The sequence below is a fragment of the Amblyomma maculatum genome, chromosome 5, assembly GCF_055883805.1.
Source record: "Amblyomma maculatum isolate TAMU_Amacu chromosome 5, ASM5588380v1, whole genome shotgun sequence".
NCBI classification, from domain to species: Eukaryota; Metazoa; Arthropoda; class Arachnida; order Ixodida; family Ixodidae; genus Amblyomma; species Amblyomma maculatum.
The window spans coordinates 132,078,153-132,102,436 of NC_139348.1; the positions used below are offsets into that span (position 1 = coordinate 132,078,153).

General features: G+C 47.8%; 2 protein-coding genes across 2 annotated transcripts in view; one reads left to right on the top strand and one right to left on the bottom strand.

The window, feature by feature from the left end:
* Nucleotides 1–22,386, bottom strand: part of MICAL-like (protein) — a 62,211-nt gene extending 39,825 nt beyond the window's left edge. Inside the window, exon 1 of the mRNA XM_084604355.1 lies at nucleotides 22,155–22,386. The gene's annotated coding sequence lies outside the window, so the exon portion shown is untranslated. The remainder of the gene's footprint in view (nucleotides 1–22,154) is intronic.
* Nucleotides 22,387–22,500: 114 nt separating this feature from the next.
* Nucleotides 22,501–24,195, top strand: Mrm2 (Mitochondrial rRNA methyltransferase 2). The gene is made up of 2 exons (XM_084604359.1): nucleotides 22,501–22,972; nucleotides 23,753–24,195. The coding sequence occupies exons 1-2, from the start codon at nucleotides 22,627–22,629 to the stop codon at nucleotides 24,193–24,195; spliced, it is 789 nt and encodes a 262-aa protein (XP_084460485.1). The 5' UTR covers nucleotides 22,501–22,626.
* The last annotated feature ends 89 nt before the right edge of the window (nucleotides 24,196–24,284 follow it).

The window sequence follows — 24,284 nt, forward strand, 5'->3', positions numbered from 1 at the left end:
CCGGGAAAACTAATACCAGCGGCCTTCGGAGGCAGGGTCGCTGATGTCGGGAAATGTGAAGATCCTCCGTCATCGTCAGGCCGACCCGACGAGATTTCGCTTGTGTCAGGTAGCGACAGCATCCGGCATACTACCTCCGATTTATGTGTAACGATTGATGGAGTGGATGTCACCGCGTTACTCGACACTGGTGCCGATTATTCAGTAATGAGCCGTGGTCTCGCCCGAGAATTGAAGAAAGTTTTGACACATTGGTCCGGCCCGAAAATTCGCACGGCGGGAAGTCACTTGATCGAACCTGCAGGCAAGTGCACAGCGCGGGTCGGCATCCGTGGTTTTGTGTATGTCGGAGAATTTATCGTGCTTCCTGAGTGTTCGAAAGACTTGATCCTCGGTCTAGACTTCCTGCAGACCAACGGCGCTGTCATTGACCTGAAAGAAGCGCGTGTTTCCTTTTCGACGAAACGAGCCGTGGCGCGCATTGAAAACGAAGATCCGGGTCTGAACGTTTTGCGTATAGTCGACGATGACGTGAGGGTTCCGGCACGTTCTAGTGTGTTGGTTCTTGTAAAGCATGACTTATTCCACGATTACGAGGGCATCGCGGATGGGCACCTTCCGCTACTACTCGAGAAGGAATTAGCCGTTGCTCGAGGACTCGTACAACTCCAGAACAGTTGTGCTACTGTCCTCCTGACAAATTTTGCTAAGGAGATGCGGCATCTCGCCAAGGACACGGCTGTTGCCGTCCTTCACGATGTTACTGCCTTGCCTCATTTATGCACCACCGGAGCGAACCCTAAAGAGGAGGCCGCACCTTGTCATGCTCTGCAGACCGTTAAAATTAACCCCGACTTGAGGCCCGATCAGAGGAATCTTCTTTCGGCTCTTCTGAGCGATTTCGCAGACTGCTTCGCCACAGGCTCTAAGGTTGGTCGTACTCCTGTCGCCAAGCACCGAATCATCACCGATGAGACCACGTTACCGGTATGCCAGCGCCCGTACCGGGTTTCTCCTAAAGAACGTGACGCCATTAAAATGCAAGTGGATGAAATGCTTGCGGACGACGTGATCCAGCCTTCGACGAGCCCATGGGCATCGCCAGTGGTCCTTGTCAAAAAGAAAGATGGCACCTTGAGATTCTGTGTCGATTACCGAAAGTTAAATAACGTGACTAAAAAGGACGTCTATCCGCTGCCCAGGATTGATGATGCCCTCGACCGACTACGCGACGCCAGGTACTTCTCCTCATTAGACCTCAAAAGCGGATACTGGCAAATTGAAGTGGATCAGAGAGACCGAGAGAAGACTGCATTTGTGACGCCCGACGGCCTATACGAGTTTAAGGTGCTTCCGTTTGGTCTTTGCTCTGCACCGGCCACGTTCCAACGTATGATGGACACGGTTTTATCAGGTCTGAAGTGGCAGTCGTGCTTGGTGTACTTGGATGATGTCGTTATTTTCTCGCCTACTTTCGAGCAACACTTGGACCGGTTGCGCATCGTGCTTCAAGCACTCAAAGGCGCGCAACTAACGATCAAGCCTGAGAAATGCCACTTTGCTTTCAAGGAACTACGCTTTCTCGGCCATGTTGTCAGTGCACAGGGCGTTCTCCCTGATCCCGAAAAGACTACCGCAGTGTCAAATTTTCCACGCCCCACCGACAAAAAGGCACTTCGACGATTTCTGGGTCTTTGTTCATACTACCGACGCTTCGTCCAAGATTTTTCTAAGATAGCTGAACCACTGACAGCACTAACCAGAGAAGACATACCCTTCCTGTGGGGAGACGATCAAGAACAAGCCTTCCAGGAGCTTAGAAGCCGCCTACACAGACCCCCAATACTCGCCCATTTCGATGAAGACGCCGCAACCGACGTACATACTGATGCCAGCAACGTTGGCCTCGGCGCGATACTCATTCAGTGGCAAGGCGGAATAGAACGGGTTATCGCCTACGCGAGCCGAACACTCTCACGATCAGAGACGAACTATTCGACAACAGAGAAGGAGTGCCTTGCGGTAATCTGGGCCATCAGCAAGTTTCGACCATATTTGTATGGACGACCCTTCCGTATTGTCAGCGACCATCATTCCTTGTGCTGGCTGGCAAGCCTTAAAGACCCGTCTGGACGCTTAGCTCGTTGGAGCCTCCGTCTTCAAGAGTATGACGTCACTGTTGTGTATAAGTCGGGACATAAACGCCAAGATGCGGATTGTTTGTCACGCGCGCCATTGGACTCCACTGCAGTGGAAAACGCCGACGATTTTCCCTTTATTGGGGCCATTACCCAATCACATATGGCTGACCTTCAACGCAAGGACCCGGAGCTGGCGCCGCTCATCGATTATCTGGAAGGACACGGTGGTAGAGTACCGCTTGTTTTTCGTCGTGGCTTGCAGTCATACGCTTTACGAAGTGGAGTTCTCTACAAGCGCAATTTTGAAAGATCCAAAGAGACATTTCTACTCGTAGTGCCTACGCACCTACGGCCTGACATCTTAAGCGCTTGTCACGACGAACCGTCCTCCGGCCACTTGGGAGTTAGTCGTACGCTTGCAAGAATTCGGGAGAAATACTATTGGCCGAAATTATTACCTTCAGTGCGATCTTACGTAAAAACCTGCCGTGATTGTCAACGCCGAAAGACTCCACCCGTGAAACCAGCTGGATTTCTTCAGCCGATCGCTCCACCGAAAACTCCTTTCCAACAAGTGGGGATGGATCTTCTTGGTCCTTTCCCGAAGTCAAGTAATGGAAAGCGTTGGATTGTTGTCGCGACGGACTACTTGACCCGATATGCTGAGACCGCGTCGCTCACAAATGGAACTGCCGCCGAAGTCGCAGAGTTTTTTGTCCACGACATTGTGTTGCGTCACGGCGCTCCGGCTGTTATCATTACCGATCGCGGGGCAGCTTTTACGGCCCGCCTGACTAAGGCTGTACTGAACCTTACACACACTAGCCATAGACGGGCCACGGCATACCACCCACAAACTAATGGCTTGGTGGAAAGGCTAAACAGAACTCTGGCTGACATGCTGTCTATGTACGTGGATATAGAGCATAAGACCTGGGATAAAATCCTCCCATATGCCACGTTCGCATATAATACGGCACTTCAGGAGACGACGCGGCTCACACCCTTCGAGCTTGTCTTCGGCCGTCGAGTGACCACTCCACTGGATACAATGCTGCCCGTATACACCGACGACGAAGATGAGCTTGACCTGGACATCGCTAGTTTTACCCAGCGTGCGGAAGAAGCACGGCAGCTGGCAAGGCAGCGCATATACCTACAACAGCAACTAGACGCTGACCGTTACAACAAGGGACGGCGCTTCGCTGCCTACGAGCCTGGAGACTATGTCTGGATTTGGACGCCCGTTCGTCATCGTGGGCTGTCTGAAAAATTGCTGCGCCGGTACTTCGGCCCATATCGTGTCCTCCGCCGCCTCAGCGACGTTACTTACGAAGTTGAATCCGCGACCCAAGATCCCTCAAGCCGCAGACGACGCAAGTTCACTGATGTTGTACACGTCGTCCGGATGAAACCCTACCACGATCGCCCCGCTGACTATTCTTGAGACTGATGGTGCCCCGTTTTGTGTTGTGGTATCCCACACCAACCTAGCATAACATCTGTCAGCTCATCGCATCAAGCAGCATTTGCAGCATCGAGGCGATGCTGCCAAGAAGGGGGGCAATGACACATGCCATTCATAGGCGACGAAGATTTGAACTGGCGATTCGGAGAAGACGACGAAGCGAAACAGTGCTCCGCTTTCGTGCTGCCCTGACTGGCTGTTGGTGTCCTTCGGTGTCAGAGTGCCAGAACGCCTTCTGTGTAGCGTTACGTTACAATATTACTTTACATATACACGCTATTTATTTTCAGTAAAGTGAGCCACCATAACACCGCCTTTCAGTTTGCGCGATTATATGACGATTAATTAGCATGCTGATATAATTTCATTACCAGCAATACAGACCTCCACCACATGTCACACACCAAAACGCACTTACTTGGGGCGGGCGAAAATTTAAAATATTCGAATAAGAATCGAATATTAATATGGAGAAAAATTGCCTTCAAATATTAAATTGAACATATGACCAGTGAAAAAAAAAAAATAGTTGTGGTTTAGCTCTGATTAACCCTAGCTGAATTGCGAAAGCAACGGTGGAAACTTCTTTTGCCTGATACATTATTCCCCTATCACGCCCTATCACTGTAAGGTGCTACATTATTGGGGACACCTAAGCAGCTTAGGATGCACCTCCTACACTATCTGACAACGGGAAAGCGAGTCTATTGACGAGACAGCTTAAACGACAGCTTAAAGACAGACAGCTTAAGACGAGACATCCTTGCAGTACAAGGATGACCCAACAAAATACCGAAATTTTTAAAGAGCAGCATAAAAAACTACAAACATCAATTAAAAGTACGCGGCGCTTAAAGCACTGTGTTGAAGTATTGCTCCAAAATCACAAATACCCCCACGGCTCTTTTCGCAGTATGACGCAGTACCAGTGATGTCTCATTACAAACGGCTCCTTCGCGTTAAAGGGATGCTTCACCGCACTGACAGTTACTTGTGCGGTGAAGCATCCTCAAACCGCAACGGTTCAGCGTATTCAGAGAGCATATAGGGAGCACGTGGATGCAAGAGAGAAAAAACATGAATAGGCGTTAGAACGGCGTGACGCCACCTCAAATAAAACTAAAAGGCCAGTGACGCGCTGTGCAGTGTCTCAAACGTCATGACTGGCCCTATCACGGCCACAGAAAGTTGTCCCCGAGTATGGTGAACTTTTGCGTCTAGTCAGGGCGTTTTGGTGCAGCGTGGCAAAATTCAACAAATTTCATACTAATGGCGCAGAAATATGCAGCTGTATCAAAATGGCGCATTTGGCGCAGCTGTTGCATCCCTAATATAGTGAAAAAAAAAAATAATAAAGGCGTCGGAGCCTGCAGAGGTAAAACGGCGGCTTAGGCAAGGGTGTCCTCTGCCACCTTTGTTATTCATGCTGTACTTGCAAGTATTAGAGACTCAACCAGAGACGGGCGGAAGCAGGCTCTAGTTTTCTGGAGCAGGCACGGCAGCAGCAAGCCTTATTTCGGGGCAGCTTTGGAGCAGCAAAAGTCCGATTTCGAAGCATGTTTGGAGAAATTTAAGGGCTATTTCGGCGCACTTTGCAACAAGCTGAGAGCGTTAAACACTAGTAGCAGCATTTTTCAGTTTACAACCACATCAAGTTCTATTGAATTTGACTTCCAATGGAACAGAAAAGAATGTTCAAATTAACCTAAAGTTCAAATTATTGAATAGACTCGGAAAAAATTGCCGGAAACGATTTGAATTACAGAAATTTAATCTGATGAACACTTACTTGCATGACAGCTGTCTGCATTTAACTGAGACAAAACCGAAGTGAAAAGCGCTTTGCTTTGCGCACACTGTTGGGAAAGTTGGATTGCTTCAGAATTGTAAAAGTCTAACTACCCCTTTCGCAATGCAATTCAGTAATGACAGGGATATATATATATATATATATATATATATATATATATATATATATATATATATATATATATATATATATATATATATATATATATATATATATATATATATATATATATATATACTTTGTGTCTAATTATCTTTCCCCTTAACAGATTACATTACTAATTTCTGTGATTATCCAAGTAAACATTAATAAAAAAAAAGACATAAAGTACCATCCCCAACGCTTTCCTTGGCCTCGCCGACTGTTGGCTTCTTTCCTTCACATATATATATATATATATATATATATATATATATATATATATATATATATATATATATATATATATATATATATATATATATATATATATATATATATATATATATATATATATATATTCTTCTACTTTGTGTCTAATTATCTTTCCCCTTAACAGATTACATTACTAATTTCTGTGATTATCCAAGTAAACATCAATAAAAAAAAAAAGACATAAAGTACCATCCCCAACGCTTTCCTTGGCCTCGCCGACTGTTGGCTTCTTTCCTTCATATATATATATATATATATATATATATATATATATATATATATATATATATATATATATATAAGAGCACCGGACGCGTTATTCGGAGGTCGTGGGTTCGGATCCCACCATCGGCACGTTGTTTTTTCTTCTACTTTGTGTCTAATTATCTTTCCCCTTAATATAGATTACATTACTAATTTCTGTGATTATCCAAGTAAACATTAAAAAAAAAAGACATAAATTACCATCCCCAACGCTTTCCTTGGCCTCGCCGACTGTTGGCTTAGCCTTCATGTATTATAACGAGCACCCTCATTTCCCCTTGATTGATCTGCATATATATATATATATTATGGAGCAATCCTTGATGCCTGTGCTCAAAACGGCCCCGTCGAGTTTTGAGGATGCTTTATCGCGAAGTAAACTCGGCGAAGTATTTCGGCGAAGCGCTCAGAGCGGTGAAACTGCATGTGATCAGCTGGAAGCAGAACGTGGATCCTGGGATATGTGCGCGTGCTTTAGAACAGCGTTACGCCATTGAAAAAAAAAAAAAAAAAAAAAAAAAAAAAAAAAAAAAAAAAAAAAAAAAAAAAAGAAGAAAACACTGGCGCCTCAAATAGCGTCCGATGCGCGTGTTCAATCGCAGCCGCGGGATTGGACCATGAAGTAAAGCGAATCGAAAACTATGAGACTGAACTTAACTTCAGATACGGTGAAATTCCTGTCGTCGTCATACCTGCCACAGCGCGCACAGTGTCCGCGGGTACAACTGTTACATGCAATTCAGGTTCGGGGAGGCGTATATCGGTGATCGCTGGAGGTGCGTGTCGTATACCTCAACGTAATCCTCCGCATTAAATAACCAGAGCGAGCCTGCACCTGTCCGAATGAAGGAGCGGCCGACACGCCATAGACTTACATAGGTCGAGACCGCACGCCTAGCTCAAATTACCCGAAGTTGCGAATTTGTTAATTCGCAACTTCGGGTAATTTGTCGAAATAAAGAGGGTCGGGTCGAAATAAAGCGACTTTACCATAGTCCAAAAACTGCATGAAAATTAATTAATTCCGCATCCCAATTATTATGCAACGATTGTGAAGATGTTTGTTCGAGTTCGTGAAAAAAAAATAGACAAATGAAAGCCACTATACAAACAGCAGTGAAATCGATTAGCTGGTAATGATACCGGCCTTTAGTGACAGCAGCAGCGATAAGAGCGTTAGGACAAACACCACGAGTGAACCAAACTATAACCAAACTGTCGTGCCGCGTGCGCCTTTGTGTGCGCCCAGTGTTGCTTAATTGACGATAATACTCGGCTAAATTTGGCGCTGTATAAATTGCAGTTCAGGCGCAGCTTGGCGCAAAAGGTGAGACTGACACAGAATGGCACACATGGCACAGCATTTCCACCTCCGCATAGAGGATCGGGCTAGGCTTCAAACTTTCCCTTTTCAAGCAAAAAGAATGCGTCCGAAAGTCATTACCAGGAGTAATATGTACACGGATGATGTGGTGCCATAACGGATGCCATCAGGGAAGATTTGCAGGGGTTAACGGATATCTGCGGTACAGAGGGAGACAGATTAGGTCCGAACTTTAGCAACGAAAAATCGGCAGCTATTATTTTTTTTTTTTTTTTTTTTTTTTACGATAACGAGGGCGGCGAGTATAGGATACAGGAGGCAAAGCTGGAGGTAGTGGATTTGGATAAGTACAAGTACCTTGGGGTGTGGTTAAATACCGGAGCTGAGTATCGAACGGAGCATCAAAAATAACGGCTGAAGGTAGCAAGAACACAGCGGTCGAGAAAAATAAGGCACTGTGGATTTACAACAGGTATTACAAGGGATTCAGAAAGGAGTGATGGCTCCTATAGTCTGACTTTTGGCAATGTTGTCCTGTGTATGAAACCGGAAGTCCGAGCACGGTTTTAAATTAGGCAGCGCGAGGTAAATAGGTTCGCTCCGGGAGCTCACTGAAATACACCGAACCACGGGGTACACAAGGTGATCTGGGATGGTCTTCATTTGAGGACAGGGAAGCCAGCAGCAAGACAGAATTTGAAAAGCTGTTGAGAGAAATGGGAGAAACGCGGAGGGCTATTATAGAAAAGTCTTCGGTTACCTCTACAGGAGGCATGTTGACACAATTAAAATGGAGGAATCGGGCAAGAAAATAGGCAAGCAAATATTTGGACGGCAGCAGGGGATAAGTTCACACGAGAAACTATCGGTAAAGAAAAGGCTAACGGGTCCATGAAAAGCTATTTAATAAAATAATCATCCCTGCAGCGCAAAAGATTTCTAAGCTAGCTTTATTAGCACCGAACATACGGGCGATCGAAAATGATGCGCCTCCTCTCACCCCTCAACTATACGCATGCTGTTGCGCGAAAAAAAAAAAAAAAAAAAAGTTGGGACGTCTCCCCACCACTCCTCGTCCTTCCCGCGTAACTTGGGAGCGTCCAATGAGAAGGCGCGCCCTGCAAGCCCCAATTAGAGTTACTATATAGGCTTTGCCAGAGTTCCGTGTTCCTTTTCTTTCGCCGCCAAGCAACCGTGTAGCACCGTGAAGCCAACCCAACGGGCACCCTGGCTGCATTGCATCATCCGTTATCGGTACTGATTGCCGCGCTGTGTGCGAACTGTAGCGACGTTGACCCTTTCGATTAGGACAGCCAAAATAATTCCTTCTAGACTGCTTTCAAGTCTGGATGCTCGGCTCCCGCAAAGACGACGTATGGCTTCGCTGCACAACTTTTCAATCGTCAGTCACCTTGCTCCTTCAATCTTACCGATAACATTTCTTCCGTCTGTCCTATGCTGCGTGCTCTGTTGTGAACACTGATTCTAAGGGGAGGGGGCTTGATAATCTTTAAAGGGGTAGGGACACCAAATATTTGTGCTGTACTTTCGCGTTGTAATTCTGTAAACATAGAGCACGGTGTTATAAGCCCTGAAATCGCATTAAAAAATTTATTACCGTATTATTGGTTGCTTATGCGGCACCTTCGCGCAACTCTGGCATATAACTCTAGCCCCAATGACATCTGTGGGGAGGTTTGAACGCGAAGATGTGTCGCCCCAATCGGTTGCGAGCGGTCGCGAGGAGCACTTTAAAAAAAAAAAGAAATGATTGCAAATTACCGGCTCCAAGCAAAGTTTTCAAATTTGGCTCGAATACTCACAAAGACATCATCGATGGATTTATTACACTAGAGCTTTACCGCAAATAGCATTCCAGCGGCCCTTTAAAGAAACAGAAAGGGCTCAGCGGAAAACAGGGATGCAGATCAAATCAGCACTGGGAATGTATAGAAAATTCAAGGAGGAAATAGACAAAGAAAACATTTGCGAATTCTAGGGGCAGCTCATTGCATGCTGTTCAAGGCTAGGACAAAAGTACTGAGGACTAAGACGTACCAAGTCAAGTACCAAAAGAAAGACACGCTCTGCGATGCGTGTGGAGAAGGGGAAGAAAAGGCTAAATACTTGACAATAGTTCCTGTGAAGGGCCCCACCCTAGTTCAAGGGAACAGGGCAGACTTAGAAATCTAAGTACTGGGAATCAAGAATAGTTGAGGGGAAATATTCTGAATGGGTAAAAATAATCAAACGGAGGTTTGGTTATTTCTGGTGGATAAAAGCAAACCCAGTCGGAAAAAACTACAGATAATTTTCTGTTGTTACGACAGAATTTCTGTGCGGTTTTTGACGGGAAACCTGTTGTGACAACAGAACGTTCTGTAGTAACAGAAAAGTGCCACAAAACTACAGACTGCAGAAATATATTACAGAAAAACTACAAAAATGTACTATACAGAACTACAGAAAAATCTGACGTTTACGACAGTACAGAATATTTTGTCGTGTTTTTGACACAGTTCTGTAGTTTCTTTCGACTGGGAATCAACTGGTGGATAAAAGCAAGGCAAGAGTAAGTACAAAATATATCACTATTTAAGGCTGGCGCGCGCCGCCGCCGCCTGGTTCAAAAGGTTCAGCCTGTTAGATGTCAGGAGCCGGTGGAGCTTAGACTATCTTCTGCCGAGACATCCGACCAAATCGATAACACCACGGTCACGACTCTAATTCGTGTGCCAAGGCACACCAGACGAGGTGAACAAAAGGTGGCTTAACACATTAATTCACAGGCATGGTACAGGACAGAACATCGGCACGGGGTTCGAAAGCTACCGGTTATCCGCGATCGTCTTCGCACAGCGCCGGCCAGGAAGAATCCGCCTCCGTCTGAGGAGCACAACAGACGCTTACCACGGCCTCCCCCGACAAACGGCGTATTTTTTTATAGGCCCGGAAACCGTTGGCATTTGAGCTGTCCAATCCGGAGGTAGCAGTTGGCGGCGGGCCAAGAAGCCCAAAAGCGAGCGCGCCGGTCTCCCGTGTCCAAACACGTCTGACACCGAGGCTTGTCCTCAATGCGCCGGTGCCATGCGGAGCAGCATTGTGGCCTTGTAAAGGGTCTTCAGGCGCTCGCCGGTACCCGCTCGGCTCAGTAGTCGGTCGCTGCAGGAGTTGCGCGAACCGCGGCTAGGAGTCCGATCCTAACAAGCCTTGATCATCCCCCCCCCCCCCCCCTCGCCCCCTACTCCAGTCGAAGGCGTGTGCATCGAGGCAAACCATTTTATTCGATTTTTCAGCGCTGAAATAAAAAGATCTAAATCCTCGTTTCATGCAGTGCTCAATCTGTACTATAGAGAGAACCTCTCATATAATTTGGTCACTGTTAAGTGCCCCGCCTCACGGGGTGCTTAACGCAATCCATTTGATATGGCCAGTACGAAGGTGGCACATATCCTTACGGAGCCAGTGGTGTCGTTTGAAATGGCTGTCGGTGCCGAGCGCTTCTCAAGTGAAGTGAACAGGTTTTTCCTCTGTGCAATGACTCAGAGGTTGTGACGATGCGAAATCATTAGATTAGAGAGCGAGCAAATAATCTAAGCTGCCTCGTCTGCGCGTATAGCGTTTCGCCCCTGGTACAATTCGTTTCCTGCTTCAATGCAACGGCTGCACCGCGCCCCGCACTGCGCCCGGTCGAATGGCGGTGCGCGACTCGAGCGACGAATTCGCGGCAGCGTTCATCGCAAGATTTTCGCAATCAGTTCGCACCTTGGAGGGGTGGCTGGACTACCCGCAACACTTTCTGCCATTGGCCACTCTCGCGATACTGTTTCGGGCGGTGAGAGAGATTTTCTGCACACCTATAGAACCTGAGCGAGAGCGGTTCGGAGGCCCTCAGCACACCAGAGAGAGAGAGAATAACTGTGTTTCCAGAATGCACGTGTGGTTGTACATAGCCCAGGATCCCAGTGGCTTGTGCTGTATCTCTCAGGCTGTGGTTAGCAGCTCGCGCTGCTCAGAGGAATTCGTATGGGCCAGCTTCGCCTCCCACCCCGTTTGCCCGAGTGACTATAGTGCTAATACGTTTCCGCAATTGTCCTCTGCAGTTCATTATCGAGTGAATGACGTCATAAACTTGTCCGCACGCGTAGTCTTTCAGACTTTTGGACCAGACTTTGTGGTATTTGGTTCAGTTTCGGAAGCTCACAGCCTGTACGCTCCTCGTCCACGCCATTTGCTTCCTGTCTGCAAGGCTACTTATGTGGCTCTACCTATCGTTTCCTTCCCGAGTTGAAGTATTCCATTAATTCCCCGTACGTGAGGGGCTGCGCGGCACTGAGAGAGCCGGTGCAGGTGCCATGAAAGTATGCCCTCGGGCTGTCCTGTCGGCTGGCTCGTTGCTATCGATTCTTACGTAGATTACTGCGTGCTTCAGACCGCCGATCTTGTTTTCCTCTTTCGTTACGCGATGTGCCTGCTTGAATATATACAACTCGCCCCATGTGGTAGGATCGGCAGGCCCTCTCGGAATCGCAAAATGTGTGTTTCAATTCTGCCCCAATATTTGGCGTGCTTAACATCTGCAGGAGCGATTGCGATTTCCTCGGCCGTCATTGACGGATGAGCTCTGTGAGATGATTGCCTCAAGCGCCTAAAAGGAGTACACACAGCAACAGCGGCGAGGGCACCAGGAATATTACACAATTCGGCAGAGACGGGTGAGTAAGTACTAAAGCCTTACGTCTTCGCAATAAAGAAAACGCGCTTACGCTTCGCCATAGTGTGGCTTAAAGTGCCTACCTCATTTAAAAAGGAATGAATGAGTGATTGAATAAACTTCATTAAATGCTTGAGGATCTTTTTTATCTCCGCCTTTTCAGCCGAGGCTGACGAGCGGTTGGCGCCCCCAGTCCAGGGCACCACTGGCTTTCGATAGCTTGCGAGCTCTTGTGAACAGGTAGAGCTGAGCCTCCGGGTCAGAGCTGGCCAACAGACTCCCACTGCCTTTCATTTGGATTTTGAACTGTTTGTATTTGATGTGCACTGCATTCCCACGTTATGTGGTACAGGGTAGGGGTCCTCCCTGCACCATGGGCATTCTTCTCTGAATGTAGTGGGATGCATCACTTGTAATATGTGTAATTTAATGAAGGTGCCCGTCTGTAGCCGCCTCAGAACTATGGCCTCCTCGTTTCTGAGCTTATTATGTGGCTCCGGATATACTTTCCGCTAGCCTCTGAAGGGCTGCAGTATTATGATGTAGTGGGGTCAAGCGGATTCAGGTCGTCTGCCGCGAGACTGTTGGGCGCACAGTAGGTTGTATGTCCTCGGGCTACGCTGTCTGCGTACAAATTCCCCGTGATACCTGCGTACCCCGGAATCCGCACTAGTGTTTGAGTGTATGGTTTTGTTGGCTCGCTTGTGGAAGCCAGGAATTGGTGTGCTATCTTAGATACCTTGCCCCGCTGAAAATTTCTGCATGCGGATTGAGAATCTGACAGCATCTTCAGACTCTCCCCCTTTCCTCTTCCCTGCCTAATGGCCTGTACGACAGCCACTTCTGCCTCGGTGACCGTACAGTTTTGGATCGAGGCGCTAATTACCTCGCAGTCCGTGACCGTGGCTATCACTCTCTTTGCGTTGGTTTCGTATAAAACTGCGTCGGTGAACCTTGACGTGACTCTTTGGACGAATGTTTTCTCATAATACTCTGCCCTCGCCTGCCCCCTTCCCGAGTGTAGGCGGGGATCCATGTTTCTTGGTATGGGCTGAACTCGGTACCAATTTGTGACTTCCCGCGGTACCTCTGTTGTCCTGTTAAAAGCCTGTAGGTGTGTGCTGTACCCCAACCTTTCCAGCACCCGTCTTGCCGTCCTCGCTTGCAGAAGTCTGTTCAGCTGCGACTTGACCTGGCATTCTGCCAATTCTTGTATTGTACTGTGTAGACCCAGAGCTGCCAGCTTGTGGTTTGGCGTGTTCTTGGGAAGCTCGAGTGCGGACTTAATCGCCATTTTGATGATGGCGTCCACTCTGTCTTCCTGTCCTTTGGTCATATTGAGGTAGAGTAGAGTGTACGCTCTGCTAATCACGAGGTTCCGGACCAGTTTGAGAGTGTCCGGCTTTTCCATCCCCATCTTTTTGCCGGTCACCCGTGCTATCATTCGGGCGACCTCTGGGTCAAGGTCTTAAGCAAATTAAAAGTGTGTTGGCACCTTTTATTCGATTGGAGTCACATCCCCAGAATCCTCACGGTTGTCTTTTCGGGCACGATCTCTCCTTGTAGCTGGATCTCGAGCTTGTGGTTTTGGTTTGTGGGAACAGAGCGGTTGCCCTTCCCTCGTCAGATTCTGATCAGTTTTGATTTCTCTGATGAGCACTCCAAGCCCCTCTGTATTAGATACTCTTCTATGACAGGTGCTGCTTCTTGCAATTTTGCTTCTTTCTCCCAGAGTGATCCTGTGGCCGTCCAGATGGCGACGTCATCCGCGTACATAGCGTGCTGTATGCTCTCCACCTTCTCCAGGCGCCTCGCCAGGCCAATCATTGCCACGTTGAAGAGCGTGGGCGAAATGACTGCCCCTTGAGGCGTCCCTTTGTTGGGCGGGCAGAAGGTCTCTGTTTCTACGTTACCAAGCTTGATTTAGGACGTCCGGTTACTCAGAAGCTCTGAACGTACTCGTAGACTCTGGTTCCACAATTCGTGTCTGCCAGACCGTTCAAGATCCCCTTGTGACCAACATTGTCAAATGCCATGTGCATGTGTTCTGCCGAGCGCAGTATACCCGTCAGTATATACCTCTTCTTTGATCTGGAGGAGAACGTCCTAGGCTGATAGCTTTTCCCTGAAGCCAAACATGGTGTCCGGAATCTGAGCGCTCTCTCTGCATGCACCCGAACAAGGAACCGCAATGGGAGCCGGCAAACAGGAGTCATTAACACTGTCCCAACATACACTTAAGAGGCGATTGTTTCTGCCCGGCTGCCGCCGAAGCGAGCTGTATAAACGTCACGTCGATCCCACCGTCGAAAGGAGATGTCAGATGAAATTAAATGGAGGCCGCCTACCGTATTTTCGCTAATTTAAGGTCCCCCCGATTACAAGCACCACCAAGCGCGCTTGTTCACTCTGTTGTGGAAACGAAGCTGTTCGAATCCCGAGGTTACGGGATGGCTGAACCCAGTCGCGGTGGCTTAGTGGTTAAGGCCCTCGGCTAACGAACCGGAGTACCCGGGCTCGAACCCCACCGCTGGTGACTACGTGTCGATGGAGGCGGAACAGAGTAATGCGCGTGCTGTGCGATGTCAGTGTACGTTAAGAATGATAACTGGTGCGCGGCGGGTCAACAGATACAAGCAGGGTTTGGCCCTTCTGCCTCATCAATGACCAGGGGTCCTTGGATCTCGGCGGCAGCTTTGTCCCGTCGGACGGTATACTTGACTCTGGATTAGAGCTGCGCAGTAAGGTCTCCCATCGTTTCAGGGCCCTAATATTACGACCGACCTTCAAGATGGCGCCTGTGGGCATCCCCATATGATATGGGTGAGACCCGCCCTCTCCTTACCTGATTTACACCTATTAGTGTAACCGCCACTGCAAGCGACCTGGTTCGGATACGAGTTTGTTTGCAGGCGACGCCATATTACTGCCTGTCCTTTGTCTAAAAAGGGGCCTGCAGGTAGGCCCTTCTTTTCTGGTTCTGGTTCCTGTTTTTGTTTCATTTGCAGGTCTGGATGCTACCTTCTGTTTTTTTCTATTTATTATCCTTAAGCCACCGTGGACCACCTAGCAAAATGGACCTCGGTTTTTTTGTTTTTTAATACCTTCTTTCGCTTTTTAAAGTATTTGTTTTTTTAATCTCGAGCTTCTGCTCCTTTTTATTTATTTTTAATTGGTTTTAAGCCTGGCAAAGCTTTTTCTGGTCCGGGCTCTCTCCTTTATTTTTATATATTTTTTTTTCTCAGTTCGAGAGGACGAATAAAATGGTAAAAATGTAGGTATTTTTGCCAGTCCCATTCTGTAATGTTGGGTAATAATCCTCAACCGCAGCTGACTAAGCGGTCGCGTCCAGTGAAGGGGCCGCGCGGTACATCGTCTTATGACTCTCATCTATAGGAAGCACGAAGGAGCACCAAAAAAGACGAAAGACTAGGTAATTCGGAAGCGGTGGAATCGGACCCTGAGCAGACAGATCGCCAGACTAAACTAGGCAATCGAAGACCACGCGATCAAGCTGTCCAGCCAAAACTGGGAATCAACCTGCAATAGGATGGAGGGGGCCACTGGTCTAGCTGTCGCGGCCAAGGATATTTTTTAAAATTATTCAAGTAGATTCTTAGTACTCCAGTAGCCTGCTTTTTACCCATGCCATTCTATTTTTGCAGGCAATTTTAACATGGTATTTTTTTACTGTAGACTGTTTATGCAGTTTTTACAACAAAGCCTAAAAATAATCAAAAATGTTGTTTTTACAAACGCGCATGCTGGTATGCTTGTGCATGCCTTCGAAGACGGTGCCTCTTGAATGAAAAGTTCAATTGCAAACTGCTATTCAATGCTTTGTTGCGTTAAGGAAAGTAAAGCACCCAACAGGAAACTTAAACACCTGTTGCATATTCTGTTGTCTGCTTTACCTTTCACGACAAAGGCACTGAGCACTACTATGTGACAGATTTCCGCGACACATGCTTGCTGAGCTTTACACGAATGTTATTGGCAAATTTGTACATCAATAGGGGGCCCTGCGATCAAGTTCCGGGAAATGTCCAAATGTCCGCCTCCGGGTGCAAGTCGGACGTCCGTGGGACGTGATCCGGAGTCACAAACGATAGTCCGACGGAAATCCGTTTGTGTTTGACATACGTACCGCGGACATCCGTCGGACTATCGTTTGTGACTCCGGATCGCGTATTTCCGTCGGATGTCCGAACCTCCGAGAACCGTCGGTCGTCTGTATGGTGAAATATGTTGCTCGTTTTGAACTTTTCTCCTTAAGTAAAAACACTTCCCAAAACGACACACGTAAGGGCCAGGAAGATGCCGAACGTGAAAGTTCCGTGTCAAATTAAATCCCCATAGCTTTTTTAACCTGAGCTAACATTAGGTGCCGACAGCAAGGAAAGATCATGAGGGGGCCGGCGCTGGGGGGAGGGGGCATCGCACTACATTTCGAGTACGACTGCTTGAGCGGTACAAGTGAGCGTTGGGTCGCACAGCGACTAATGCAAACACGCTAGTGAGCACGGGTCGCGCACTGGTCTCTTCAGTCACTTATTCGAGAGCGAATCATATCCCCGTGGTTGCTGGCCACCCGTTAGCCGGCCGTTTTCATTCGCACAGTGCGTCTGTACGTCAACACTTCCCGAAACGTTCTCGGCTTGCTGCTTTCTTTGCTACTAAGCGGCGTCTTTCCTCATTTCTTTCACACCATGCGAGTAGTCGCGAAAAGGTTTTATCGGGCGGCCACCTAGCGGCGAATTCACAGTGTTAACCTCACGCGGCAGCAGAGTGTTAACCTCACGCGCGCGAGGTGTTAACCTCGATGGGGGCCACTCTACAAGAAGGGAAGTACAGACGGGCATGAAACAGCAAGCGCTAAGAGAACAACGTTCTGCGCATCACATTTCCAGGCGACCTCTCACATGAACACGGTACATATGCATGCTGTAAAACAGTTTAACAGTTTGTCTGATTCCGAAAATATGAATTTGCGAGCCTGCTAAGGTGACTCGTTTCGGCTATATCAGTCAAAGTAACCTGTGCAGCAACAACTGAACTGCTATAGAACAAGCTTGATCTTGCTGTGCGCGCACGCCCTGGGAGTGAAGAATACAACTGTGACTACACAGCAGTCGTATGAAGCTTTAAATGCTTTCTTATACCCTCATCCCAACTAAGATTTCATTCTTAAATAATTAAATTCGTAAGATTTTGAGGCAAAAACGATCAAAGAGGCAGGCAGCTGCAGGGGAGATACCACGAGCTATGGCGGAGCTTTCCTCGCCTAGCAGACGACGCGTTCCCCGCGCCGTACCATTCCTGGCACAACAGTGCAATGTTGCACACGTGGCGCCTGGGCCGATATTACAGAAAGTGAACGCAAACTGAACGCTTTTACGTCACCTACTACGCACTTCCGGTGTAGAGTTTTGCTTGAGCTCTTCCCCTTGGCGAAACTCACCACCGGAAGTGCACGTCAGATGACGTAAAAGCGTTCAGTTTCTGTTGTACTAACCAAAGCTGTGTCGTCCCTTTCGCGTCGTCTGCTTCCAGCCAATCACAAAGCGTCCGAACTGAACGCAAACAACGCAGTTCTGCAATACCGCCCCCGCTGATTGATGATGATGCTCAGGGCCATACCCTTTGAAACGGGTCGGCACCAAAACTGGTGCGCACGCCAAAAGTGAAAGGGAGAAAGAAGAAAGTTAAAAAAAAGGAAGAAAAAACAAACAAAAGTCAGAGGACTGGGAGAAGAGAAGCACGAACATGATGCCACACCTGCGATGGATGGATGGATGGAATATAGGAGCGTCCCCTTTGAAACGGGGTGGTAGCAGTAGCTATCATGCTCATTTTTCTCCCTATATCTTATTGATTAACTAAACCGTCATTCTATTTATTAAATTTTTGTTCCTACATTGCTAACCTTATGTCACTTCTCTGCTTTTAAGCCAACAATCTTCCAGTCGTTTTTTGCTAGTTTCCACCGCCGGTTTATTCACCGGCCACTGTTATCTCTAAACCCTAGAGCTTCAGAAACAGTGATTGCGCCTGCATCAACTTCCGGATGGATACCATTACATTCGAGTATAATATGGTCAATTGTTTCACTGGAGTTACCACATACAGCACATGCGTCATCTCCATTGTTAAATTTCTTTTTGTAGCAGCGTGTTCTAAGGCACCCTGATCTAGCTTCAAAAAGTAGGGCACTGCCTCTTGAGTTATCAAAGAAATCTTCCTTCCTGATCTGCATTTTCCATTTTCGGTATAATTCCACACTCCGTTGCTTTTCCATCGAATTTATCCAATTTTTACCTTCTGTGTTTTTCACCTGTTGCTTAATGCTCTTTATTTCTCCGTCCTTGTGGCCAGCATACTTACTAGTTAGTTTCCTAGTTCTTTTCCTCCACTGTGAGTCAACGCCTTTTAAGTACAGGTATTTAAACACTTTAGCTGCCCACCTGTTACTGTCCAATTTCCTCAGGCGTTCCTCATATAATATTTTACTCTGAACTTCCCGTACTTCGAAAGATGCCCAGCCCATATCTCCCTGTACCGCCTCATTTGTAGTTTTGCCGTGGGCACCTAGTGCTAATCGTCCAAAGGATCTCTGATTGATTTCTAATGTCGACTGTACCTCTGATTTCAGGCACAAAACCGCATTTCCGAAAGTAAGTCCGGGCACCATCATTCCTTTCCAAATACCCCTCAAAACCTCATACCCATTGTATCCCCACAATGCCTTATGCTTCATTATCCCGGCATTCCTTCGCTCTTTGGCCTTCGCCCTTTGGCCTCAGCTCATGCTGTCTAATGTATGCCAATCCTTCGTTTACCCATACCCCCAGATATTTATATTCTGCTACTCTAGGTATTTCATGGCCTTGTATTTTAAGACCCTGATCAGTTGAGCCGTTGAAAATCATCATACCCGACTTAACTGCGCTGAAACTGAAGCCTAGAGCGTCCCCTTCGTCTCCGCAATACTTAACTAGAGTTCGAAATTCTTCCAGACTCTCAGCTAGCAGCACAATATCGTCTGCATACATCAAACCGGGGAGGCGCTGCTCTACCGCCTTTCCATCTAATCTATATGACAGGTTAAAACCTAGGTTACTGTCTTGTATCCTCCATTCCAGGTTTATCACATAAAGCGGTACTTAAATAAGAGCGCCATCTATCGTAAGCGCCACCAAGCTTTCTCCGATGTGGCCAAATTTCGCCTTTCCCAAAAGCGGAGTTACAGTGCTCTGTAACGGAGTCGACACTCCTGTCTTACTCCGTGGTCGCGAAGTGGCGGGACACGGACGGACACGCTGACAAGTCATGAGCCATAAAAGGCTTTTATGTGTGTGAAACGCTACTTGTCGTAACGGTGGTCCCCTCGGTGCTGCATCGAACGCAAGAAGAGCGTTCTGCTGAACGCCCTCTGGGACGAATCAAGCTTCAAAAGCGGCGCCCGAGTTTACCGATGACGTCATGGTTTGGTTAGAGACGCCGAAGTGGAGGACTCCGGAAATTTCGACCACCTGGGGTTCTTTAACGTGCAGATTTAGAGTTCTTCGCCTTCCAAGGCCCGTCCCCACCTCAAGGATGACGCCACGGTGCCACGTGCACGCGCTTAGGACACCGCCAGATTAAAGTTTTTCACTCACTCACTCACTCGAAGCGCGTTCGGGCATTAGTAATAAAGTCCATCGCCGCGTTGCGGACACAGCTGATGGTGCTTCCCTTTTCACACTCAAACGCGCTACACCTAAATTGCTGTCAGGTCAACGCCTCTTCATTGCCGTGCACGTTTCTGCGTTATTCTGCCTTTCAATGCCGTCACCGTCACAGCCGCTTAAGCCGTGCAAGAGCCTGATGAAAGGAGAGGTAGGAAAAGTCTTGACAAAACCGACCGCTTTGCACGTCGCAGCAGAAGACCGGTCGTCTCCGCCGACGTGCTATGCCCGAAGCCATTTCATGTTTACGTCTACTCTCGATTACGATAGAGGCCGTACTTTTAGAGCGTAGGCTCTACTACTTGGGTAACTTCGGATTTCGCCTCGGTTTGTCGCAATGACCGTGACCTCAAACTCCTCCCTTACGGCGCGGTTTAGGTGTCCAGCGAGAACCGTGAAAGATTATGGGCCTTTTTTTCCCATAAAGAAACACTCAATTTATTGTAGGTGCATGCCCCGCGATAAGCAAGAGATATTGTGCCTTCCCTATAAACCAATTTACAAATTAAGAGTAGGTATATACCGAAAGGTGAGATATACTGCGATTTCCTTCCCCCCCCCCCCAAAAAAAAAAAAAAAAACAACTTAAAAAAAGGAAGCAAAGTGGGAGTGAAAGCAGAAAGAAAGGAAGGGTACTAGAGTGGAGGACTCCAGAGTAATTTCGACCACTTGGGGACGGATATTTGGTTATCACACAGCACACCTCTTCGTTTCGCCTCCATAGAAACGTAGAGGTGTCCGTGTGCTGAGCGATGTCAGTGCACGAAGATCCCCAGGGGATCAATTACTCCGGAGGCCTTCACTATGGCATCCCTTTCACTCCCACGGCGCGGGTCAGGTGTCCATAGAAAAAGTGTGATAGATAATGCGATTTTCCTTTCCTTCAGACCAATTATTATCATTAAACAAAATATTTAAACAAGCAAAATGGAAAGGCGCTATCGCGGCTACAAGCTTGAGGGTCCCCCTAATTCAAACCGTTATCAATCTTGCTAATCTATGCTTAAAAGAGCTTTCTCTCGTATAACTAGTTTAAATACCACCATTTCTTTTCTTCGAGCAGCAGTGCGTAGAGGAGCCATGGAGACGAGCAAGAGGACTAGAGTATTGGTGGCGTAAAAAGCTGAATGAAAAAAATTCACAAACCAACTTTGAATAAATAAATAAATAAATAAATAAATAAATAAATAAATAAATAAATAAATAAATAAATAAATAAATAAACAGTTCCTAGCATAAAAAGAAAGGAGACGGAACGGGGACGACAGTAGGAATTAAACGAAAAGGAGTTACAAGGTGGCATCGGTCATCGCCCCGATCACACGGGGCGCTGATGAAATCAAGCCCCCCGTCGGTGGCACAATGTGCCCTTAGAAATTCCAAGAGAGACCAACAAGGGCGCCGCCCGCTTGCAGCAGCTAAAGCGAATTTAGCAGCAGCTGGCTAACGAGAGCCTATTTCGAAGGCACCATTAGCGAGACCGAAGAAACTGCGACGCGCCGCGCTATCGGTCAGCCTCGTACAGCACCTACGATGACCCAAATACAGCGCCTATCTGCAGTGCGCTCCCCCTCCTCAAGTAATGTTCATGCAAGCAGCATTGATGTAGTTCCGGAGCACTGCAGGTGCACTAGGCAAAGAAAGCGCACTCCACGGTCGCTCATGATCATGACAGGTTGGGGAAGCGATTGAAGACAGCCGGCATCATCAGGTGGTTTAAAACGAGGACGTATCACGACACGGGCATCCACGGCATATCTGAATGAGTCACTTTTCCAGCGACCCTACCGCCTACTGCGACCTTGAGTGGTGAACGCCCGGTCAGCATGGCGACCGGCTCCGATGGCATGTTCGCGATGTAAAAAAAAAAGACACTACGCAACGAAATACCCCGCACAGCGCAACAAGGTGCCGGACAAGCGCGAAATCTGGTGGGCGACAGCGCGTGGAAAGCAGAGACTGCGTGGCGGAAGGTTTATCCGTGTATGCGGCTACGCGCGCTGTGCGAAGTGCTTCGGACGTTCGCATTTCCCCAAATGCGAAACAACCGCAACTAGCCACGGGAACGAGTGCTTATGATCAAGCCCTGCAGCAGCGCGTTTTTGGAAGGCCAGTGTCGTACACGCCCGAAAGTGATTAGCATGCACAGCAAGCTACGACGATCGCTAATACGTTGGCTCCCAACGCCGGAACCGGTTAAAATGGAAACATCGCCACTTCCGCGGCGCATTCCTTTCATTGGCGGCGGAGTGCTAGCGGTGCTAGCGTACAAACAAAACTCGTCCTACTTACATTGCCGTCTGTCGGTACGAGGTGCCGAGGTTTCACTGTCTCACACACACAGCGCGCAGCACCGTTGTTGTTGACACTCAATCATGTCGTCAGCGGACACTCCGACCTGGTTCACAGGTTACACATCAAAGATGTCACATCAAAACACATGGCTAAGGCGGAAAAAAAAAAAAAAGACAGCACGCACTCAGCGCCGAGCACAACACACACACACCGCAACACCACACGAATGGCTCAGGAACGCCAGCGCCGCCTTTGACAACCCTGGCACAGCTCTTCCAACAGCCAAGTTTTTTTCCAGTTTTTACCATAATTACTGTCTTTTCAAGCGGTGAAATTTTCAAATGGTGCCAAGTGCGCCTTCAATATCTTTCCAAGTCCATTTTACGGCGTGGAATGCAGTAGACGATGCACAATAGTTGTAGAAGCACATAGTCGTATCAAGACAATCCAGCAGCGGTTACGTTCGTTCATGGAGGCGCTCACGGTTTTCGTGAAGTGCACTTCTAGACGTGCTAACACCGCTTCGCAGAACTTGCGGCGTACAGTTCACGTGAGCGCCGCTCTCCTGAAAGTTCAGGCGCATAACATAAAGGGTAAGAGCAAAGCTTCCCAGGACTGGCTGACGAGGCAACTTAACGACCCGTACGTGAAGCAGTCACGGTACGACAACTACCGAGCGAGGAGCGCTTACAAGCTCCTGGAAATCGACGACAAGTACCACATCCTAAAACCTGGCTACACCGTTGTGGAATGTGGAGCTGCGCCCGGTGCATGGACACAAGTCATCGTGGAAAGGATTAATTCAAACGGAAAAAGTAAGCGCGTGCTGTTTGTCGGCATGTGGGTTGCAACCCCAGTGCAGACGCAAACGGGTGTTCATATTATTAAGATAGGGGTCACACCCTCAAGTGAGCAAGGACCGTTGTGTGGTGACGGCCTTTAAGTGATCTTTAGTTACTGTCTGTTTTTTGAAGCGGTAGCTTCGCTACGCCAGCCAGCTCAAACCTTCAGCTTCAGTGTCGGTGGGTGCCTGAAGGAGCACGAACTCGGGTCTTCTTGCCAACTTGCTCAGCATATCTCAAAGCCATGGAAATTCAGGACATCATGCAACCAGGACTTATCATGCTAGTGCACGATTAGTCACAGGTCAAACCGTGCAGTAATTTTTTTTTTTTTAGCATCCCTTCATCTGATACCTGGCCACTCTGGACGGAGTTTTATTTCGCATTTACTCTCTGTCTTTACCATAACTCTGTCTCGGCTTCTGTCATGCTGCCCTCCTTAGCAAGCATCCGTCATGTACCCACCATTGACTTGGTCAAATGGCACCAGCCTTTGTCCTGTGTTCTTCCTTGTGTGTCGTATTTGGCTGGTAAAAAAATCCTTTTAGCATAAAAAAGATAGATAAATGGGTGTGCACACATCCTAGTGCTAGGCAGGTGCATGTTTCATCATAAGAACCTCGATATGCATTGCCTAACAGAACATTATACATGTCTTAAAATTTTGCAGCTGTGCTATTGTAAAAGTTCTGTAAATGTACGTAATCATTACAGCTAGACAGTATAACACTGACTGCACCTTATTTGTTTCAGATCACAGCTTGCCAAAAGGAGCAGTGATTGGTGTAGATCTTCTGCCCATTGATCCTGTTCCTGGTGCCACTTTGCTCCCCAACACAGACATCTTCAAGCCAGAGTCGACAGCAAGGATCTTGCAGTGCCTCAATGGCAGACCTGTCGATGTCATACTTAGTGACATGGCACCAAATGCCAGTGGTGTGAGATCACTCGACCACGAAGTCATTGTTGCACTCTCCTATGCAGCTCTTATGCTTGCCTTTCAAACTCTTAGCACGGGTGGATCATTCCTCTGCAAAATCTGGAACGGCAGTGAGGCGGGCAGGCTCTCCAACGATATAAAAAGGTTTTTTCAGTTTGTCAGCTACGTGAAGCCCCCTGCGAGTCGAAAGGATTCCAGCGAAGTGTACATCTTGGGCCGGCATTTCAAAGGAGCTGAGAAGACGCCAGCAGCTTAGAGTCTAGCAGGCAGGCACCCATTCGTGAGGGAGGACTGGGCTGTAGGGTCAAGTACACAATTGAGCCAGCCATCTGCGTGACCTTAAGC

What these genes read in the sequence shown, in the direction of transcription:
- Mrm2 (XM_084604359.1), top strand. Translation starts at nt 22,627, where the DNA reads ATGGAGGCGCTCACGGTTTTCGTGAAGTGCACTTCTAGACGTGCTAAC. An exon ending in GATTAATTCAAACGGAAAAA is followed by an intron (nt 22,973 to 23,752) that starts GTAAGCGCGTGC and finishes TATTTGTTTCAG; the next exon opens with ATCACAGCTTGCCAAAAGGA.